The sequence below is a fragment of the Schistosoma haematobium genome, chromosome 5, assembly GCF_000699445.3.
Source record: "Schistosoma haematobium chromosome 5, whole genome shotgun sequence".
NCBI classification, from domain to species: Eukaryota; Metazoa; Platyhelminthes; class Trematoda; order Strigeidida; family Schistosomatidae; genus Schistosoma; species Schistosoma haematobium.
The window spans coordinates 15000155-15008059 of record NC_067200.1 but is presented as its reverse complement, the minus strand read 5'-3'; the positions used below and the strand labels follow the sequence as shown (position 1 = coordinate 15008059).

General features: G+C 36.0%; 1 protein-coding gene across 1 annotated transcript in view; it reads left to right on the top strand.

The window, feature by feature from the left end:
* Positions 1-1446: 1446 nt before the first annotated feature.
* ASH2L_8 (Set1/Ash2 histone methyltransferase complex subunit ASH2) overlaps positions 1447-7905 on the top strand; it is an 11399-nt gene continuing 4940 nt past the window's right edge. The window contains exons 1-3 of the mRNA XM_051219552.1: positions 1447-1517; positions 3600-4322; positions 7017-7564. Coding sequence (XP_051064972.1) covers positions 3960-4322; positions 7017-7564 — 911 coding nt within the window. The 5' untranslated portion in view covers positions 1447-1517; positions 3600-3959. The remainder of the gene's footprint in view (positions 1518-3599; positions 4323-7016; positions 7565-7905) is intronic.

Sequence of the window (7905 nt, the reverse complement as noted above, 5' to 3'; positions counted from 1 at the left end):
TCAATACTCCGGCAACATGCAATAGAAAATTGGGCAATAAAAGATAAATTTTTAATCAAAATCACATGATAAAGGCTCATAGGAGGAAGACTAAAGAACAAAAGATGTGGTTAAACGAGATCTGAACAAAGGTTAAAATACACGAGAGGGAGAAGAAACAAATAAATGACAGTACTGTTCAACAAAAAAGTTGCGGAGGGATTTTCGTCGTTCTTTTTCCGTTACACATCATATATACCTCATCAATAAGCTCAAATGGCTAGGTATCAAGTTACGGTTAACTGATTGATTTACTTCTCGTATGAAAAGACGACCTTTTAAGATTAGAGTTTACTTCAATTTCTCTCAGGCCAAGGAATTTCCTAATGATGCCCTCCAGGATTCAGTACTAGGATCTCTTTTTTTCTTAATTTATATAAACGATCTTCCACAGACTTCTTACTTTTTGCTCACGATGTGGAACTCTGGAGAGAAGTTTGCAGCCAATAGGATAAGCTTACACTTTAGGGCGATCTAAATCTGTTTCAAAGTTGGGCAGATGACAACAGACTTACTTCTAACACCTCAATGTGCATAGTAGTCCGCGCTTAGACATGACCATGAATATAATCTAGGTAACTCCCCTTCAGAGTGGGGATTTATTTACCGCTACAAGAGGATCCCATGGTGAAAAAGGTCTATGAGTGATGATACCCTATGATATGAAGTTGTATACTGACTACAACAAAAATACCTTACTAAGAAACCATGCACTGGTAACGTTTAAGCGCATTTCGGCCAGTTGGACGGAAGAACCTGCCGCTTATCTTCAGCAGTTTTATTCGACCCTGTCCATAAAATAGAAATATAATGTTTCCTCTCTCACTCCAAAAGTACAAGGACACGCTGGAAGGTACCCAGTGGCGAGCTACCAAATCAGTTCAGGGACTCAAATTCAAGTTTCATGAAGAGCGCCTCAAATTACTGAACCTTCACTCATCAGAGTAAAGGCGTCTTAGAGGTGACCTAATAACCTACAACATCCTGAAAACTTCTCGTCATCCCCTTAAACACCTACTTAAGGTCAGTCTTAACACGATTATTAGGGGCGAATCCAGAAATTGGAAACAACACAGCAGAACGGACTGTAGACATAACTCCTATTCCTTAAGAATAGTTAAACGTTGGAATTCACTGTCAGCTGACTTATTCCAAGTGATTGACCAGGATTTCCTCAGGAGAAAATTTGACATATTCTTAAGGACCATGATCAGTATCTAGCTATAATTTAATTATTCTTTTATCTCTTCCATCATTATTATACCTAGGTTCTTACCTCGGGGCGTTGGTAATCCATTGCTACTAGATACGGAATCCTGTTAAGCAAATACTTCTATTCCGTCCAGAATCATTCGAAACCATTTGAAACTATATTGGAAATTGGAATAAGTAGCCGCTAGCACGAGTTGTGTTGCTACGCTCAAGTTACTTAGGCAATTTGTCATTATATACTTTTGCTAGTTTGGATTCAGTCGAATGTAAGGATATTGTGTATGTCAGATTCCCTTGACTTTCTGTTAATTAGCCCTTTTTATTCTCTATACTCCTGTTTAATGTCTATGACTATTTGAAGTAACCATACAGACCCTACTTATTTTTCTGTTCTGGATGTCTGTTACAAACATGTGTACCTGTGGTAGTCACACTGAATTCAGTATACAGACTAAGTGTCAGCTGTCGACTTTTTATTTCATGTTCAAAATGTTTGGGCTACCTATTTTTCATATTCTATAAATATTGAAGCTAACCTACGTGCTCTAGATTTATTTAAACTGAATAATTTTTACAAACAAAGCAAAATACTAAATTTTTCTCATGCCAATTGCTGGGGGACTCGTACATAAACATCTATGTTCATGGCTCGTTCGTCACTGTTGCTCATCTTCTGGACAAAACGACTAACAGTTATGTTGAAATGCAAACACTATATATGGTGGGTAGCATATATATTTGTAGCAGTTTAACTCAGGGAAGACGTCAGTGGTTAAATATAGGTTCCGGATACTAATTGTTAAAATATTTATGAAATATATTTCAGACAATTGCAATTCGAATGCATGTTGAAGAAGTACTTTTTGGCAATACTGCACAAATCGTGCTAAAAATCCTATACCACGTCGAAGTTCTCGCTGTCGAATAGAGCCATTATAATCATTGTTATTACTGTTCTTTCCTATCACTATCACTACAATTATTCGCTCAAATCTAACAATGTTGGTAAACATCTTTGGGTTTTTTTGACAAAGGAATGACACTGCACAGTGCTATTGTTGTACACTAGGTTCGACAAAATAAGATTCTTGTTTAATGTTATGCGTGTGCACTCTACCCCGTGATTTTTCTCTCACTATTTTTTGTCGTCCATCTCTTTTTATCTCCATTGTCGATATACTTCCACTCTGCAGCTATAAAAAGTACAACTATGTTAGGCCGTAGGTATGGTATGTGCTTTGCACCTTCGAAGTGCAAAGTACTTCTACAAGACTGGCAGGATTCTAATCCTGTACTCACTCTGGATGGTGAGCAGATAGACGTAGTTGAGAAATTCGTGTATCTGGGTAGCTGCATAAGTGCTGGTGGGGGTGTGAGTGATGAGATCAATGCACGAATAGTGAAAGCCAGAGCGGCTTATGCCAATCTGGGCCACCTTTGGCGCCTTCGTGATGTTAGTCTGGCCGTAAAAGGTCGGATCTACAACGCGTCGGTGAGAGCAGTTTTGCTCTATGCTTGTGAAACCTGGTCTCTCCGAGTTGAGGACGTTAGACGACTCTCTGTGTTCGATCATCGTTGTCTCCGAAGGATTGCTGACATTCAGTGGCAACACCATGTCAGTATGGCAGAGGTTCGGCATCGTGTGTTCGGGCACAGAGATGATAATTCAATTGGTGTCACCATCTTGAAACACCGACTTCGGTGGCTTGGACATGTTCTACGAATGTCGTCCCAGAGAATTCCACGTCGTGCATTATTTGCCGACTCTGGGACTGGTTGGAAGAAGCGGAGAGGTGGTCAGTGCATGACATGGTGTCGTGGCATGAAAGAAAGCTGCAAAGGACTGGCTTCTGTTGGTCCTTCACGACTCCCTGGTTGGGGTCTGAGAGATGGTGCTACACAGTGGCTAGAGACGTTATCAGATATGGCTCAGAATAGAAGCCAGTGGCGATCCTGCTGTAACCTTCTTTTACTTTCTTCATAAAAAGTGGTTGTGTCTCCCTTACCTGAAAGATTTCTTCTGATTGTACCTTTTCGTTCCCTCGTTACTACCACACTACCTTACTCCAATCTCTTCGTCATTGTTCTCTTTTTCTTTTGCGCTCCTTAGTTTTTTTTTCTACTTCTCTTCGAATTCTCATTGTTTTGTGTGGCGCATATATATTGGCGCTCTCTTGTACCAATATTCATGTGTTTAAATAAATAAATAGTAATGTTAGGCCAATTACAATTACTGCAAGGTTGTATATATTCCAACTAGGCATTCGGTATAGGACGTTTTTAAGTCGTTGACTAGTTTGTAATAATTTTACTGTGATTGGTTTCGATGATCTTGTTTCTTATTTTAGACATAAGGTGAGTGATTATTGAAGAAGAAACTTGCGCTTATGCAAACTTTTGACGACACTTCACACAGCTCAATAGTCATCTTTTTACCTGATATAAGTCGTTTTCATCGCTTCTGCCTTTATGTACATCAAGATGATTCGTCAACATGGTGAGCAAGTAACATAAGATAATATGAATCAATACGAAATACATTCATTTTCAAACATAGTTTTTCCAATAATACATGACTACAAACAAAATGACCTTATTTTTGGTTAGAATTAATTCTAGCCGACATTCTTTTAATCAATATAGTTTTACCCATCTGATATTTTACCGCAACTTATAATCAACCCAACTATTATTTTACATCATAACATATGTGTTCATCAAGACCATCTGAATTCAGTTCACCGCAGAACAGACTTTACATAAGTAAAATCCTTTTAATTGGGACCATTATTGGTATGCTGTGTGTTATCAGTGGGTCTTGCGGTATATTATTATGGGGATTCATACCAAACTTGATTAAATTGAACAATTTGGCTTTAAGAATTAATGCAGTTCTATGTATAACTGGCTCTATGATTGTTTCAGTAAATGTCTTCTATATGTACTGTACACAATGTCGGTCTATTCATAAAAAGAAACGAAAGAAAAGGATAAATACGTCTAAAAGTGGTGTTCACTACTCTGATGGAGAATTATGTCCTGAAAATGAAAGTTTCATTACAAACTATCAGGTAATATGTGTGCATCGTTTTTCCTTCAAGTTTTATATTTTTATTGACGTTATTCTAATTTTGGAGGTTATTTTTAAGAAAATATCTAATGTTTCACTTCATTAGTTATGATGATTAGATCCCAGGTGGTAAACGTTATCTTCTAACACAATTACTGGTTAGTTCTGTACATCAAAAATGGATTAAGATCATTATGCTTTTAAGGAAATTAAACGGAATCCATTGTCTACCCAAGTGACTGCAATATTCATCGAAATGTGTATTTAACCATAGAATAAGCAACACCTTTTTAGACTTTTTCTGTTGTATATCACAATCAGGAATCCTGAATAGTTAATTTCTTTTACATAAACTGTTTCTCGTAACATTATTAATTTTGATTACAGAAGTAAACAACATGTGTTAGAATACAAATGTATTAATGATGAGTTCGAAACATACTTTCTTAGAGACTACCACCAATATTTATATGTTCAAATAAATAAATAAACTACCAAATATTCCCAGACTGTCCCTTCAGAGGCATTTTATAAAATGTTCATATGACGTGCTGGAGTTAGACTTAAGAGTTAGGAGTGTCCTACAAAGCTGATTTCGTCCAATAGTTTATAGAAATTGACTATGTTCATTTTCATGTCAATGTATCGTGTTAGAGTATTTCTCCTTTGGGAAAATCCTATCCTTGTTAGTGATCCTGCCTTTCATACAAAATTATCCAGAAGCTTACACCGATGGTTCGCTCTCGTGAGCAGCCACTTTGTACCACTGCATATCATCTATCGAACAGGATTCTATTTCTTCCACCTTAACAATCGAGAAATAGTCTATAAAACCTTTAAATCTTCCATCATAACACTAGTCCTTCTAAAATAATAATGTATAAGCATGGTTTTAGTGGATCCAAGCATTACTACCAAAAAGCCATTTTGAGCTCAGTTTAAAAGTATAAATATTATACTGTTTAGGGAATAATTAGTTAGGTACTCAATAGGATAAAAATTATATTTTTATCCTGTGACAACCTGAAATAACCTATAGTTATATCTGAAAATAGACGCGATGACCTTCTGGAATTCTAAATGTGATCTCACGTTAACTTAATGCATTTTAATGACCCAATAATCCAATATACATCTAATCCATAAAAATCTATTCCAAGTGACTTCGATTACGATGAGTAAAAGTATTAGGATAGTGAGAACAAACTCGTAATACTAAATAGTCGGAATTTTATTAAATCCACTGGGAATAATTTGTCTTCTGTTTCTAACTTATCATGTGATGCATAAATATTACATACCACGTGTTAGTTGTTAGTTATAGTCTCAACTGTATCGCTAATACTTTACCAGAGGACCTGACTATATCTTACATTAAATTAGTCATTTTTGGGAACTGGAAATTTGTGGAAATCGATGAAAAATAGTACTGAAAACTAGTGGAATTCTTACGTCTCTTTTATTCTACTTAAGTACTCCCTGGACTCACTTCATTTCGGCATTAAAACTAAAAATTGGATATTTGATAGTAAATAGGATATTGCTGACACACTACTTCCTAATTTATGACTGGTGTTTTTCGATGTTGCCCGATTCACATCTTGGCTCTCGTTTTGATTTTCAGTTGCCACAAGAGCTAAGTACACATAAAAACTATGCCTTTCATGGTATGTACGTTTTTAGTAAATTTGGATTATTAATGAATCTTGTTTTCTGCCATATCAAACTACACAACACTTGTAGCACGAGGTATAATGTGTTACAACTATCGAAAAGAAATAATTGTATTAGTTTGTAGTGTGGCATTGAGTCGCGATTGACTATGATCACCACTGCAGGAAGACTACGTGCCAGTTAACCGATAAGATCCCCCTTAGACCAAATATTAGAAGGCAGTTGATGGCTGTAGTCGAGATGTATTTGTTGGCGCTCTCGTGGTGCCAGGTTACAAGTGGGTTTACTGAGCGTAACCGAATTCGTGCAAGGTCACAATCAACGGAAGAATGTATGTATTTTGGTACGGTAAAACAATCCCTGGTACAATTCGTTATAATAATAATTGTTTCCATTAGACCATTCGCGTTCTCTTGATAAAAGTAGGTCACTATAAGTTAAAGTCACTATTTTACCTTTTCAAGTATGTACTGATGAACTGTAAAGTTTAGTAGAGGAAAAAAGTCATAAGATCACCCTAGTCAATTTCGTGCCGTCTTTGCTATTATTATTACTTAGTACTCAAACGGGAATAGAGTATTAAATTCACCAATGAATCTATTATTCTGTTCAAATATAACAACTAGATCATTAAAAATCAGTTCATCGGAGGAACCCTTTTAAATGAGTTATTTTTCAAAGCTGTATACTCGTATACGCATATATGAAATTACAAGTCTATAAAACGATTGTATAATTAGGATCGTAAGTGTCCACTACATCTATCCAGTGTCTAGTGATATTTTTTGGAAATTCTATGTAAAGCGATGTCACCTTAGTTCTGAGAACAGGTACACTAACATCGAGTGCGTAAATGATGTCTTATGTAGAGTCCCAGTAACGATCATCACCTGCGTTCTGACACGCACGGAACCTAAAGACTAACAGTGGCTCTTCAAGAAATGTGTTTGACTGCTTTTTATCATGATACCGAGCGATATATTTACGAAGTAATGTTTACTCCTTTTGTATACTTGTATAGCTTTCTGCTCCAAGCTCATTGTCCATGCCTGAAGTGTTCACTACAAACGGTGATTTAACAAGAAAAACATTTGTTTCTCTTGGATCACTAGATTTGGAGAAATTTGAAGTGGTCGGAGTTGTGCACAAAACAAGTTCCAACCTTGATTTTGGCAGTGTTGAAGGTGGTGAAGTTGAGAAGAACTCTATCGGTGAAAAATATCACTATTCAACTGGTTCGTATCCAAACATATTATTTGTTGATAAATTCCCCAATATTTTATCCGGTAAAGCACTTTATTTTCGTGGTAGTAGTAATACCCATGATAACAAAAATGCTTTATACTTTACTACGAACACAGATGATATTCGAACAACTACTCTTACTGGTGTTCTTAGTGCTACTCAAAATTCCTATTCCGACGATACCTGTATCACAACTAATAATCAGAAAAAGCCCTATACAACTATGTCTTATTTACTTCCTCGGGTTTCTATCCAGGAAATTAAAGAGAACACTTCAAATATACCGACATCATTATCAGATTTTGTTGCTGTTCGTCGAACAAGGTAATTTTCCTTTCACATTACATTTCATAATCACTTAATTCTTTTGAATTGGAAGTTTAATAAAGTTTGAACTGAATGAAAACGTGAAGTTGTTATTGGTACTCCGTTTACTTAATAAATACTTAGATTACGAAATGGAAAACAAGTCACAATACATGGTTAAAATTCAATACCAGTTTAAATAGTTCCTGTTACCAATATTAATAACACGAGATAGGATTTTCATTCGTTCACATACGGGTTTATAACTTATGTCGTAACTAATTTGATCCATACAAATCGAGCTTTTGTTTGCATCAATGAAAATTAGTGAATTACGCTCGGTCTTATAAAGAAGCTCG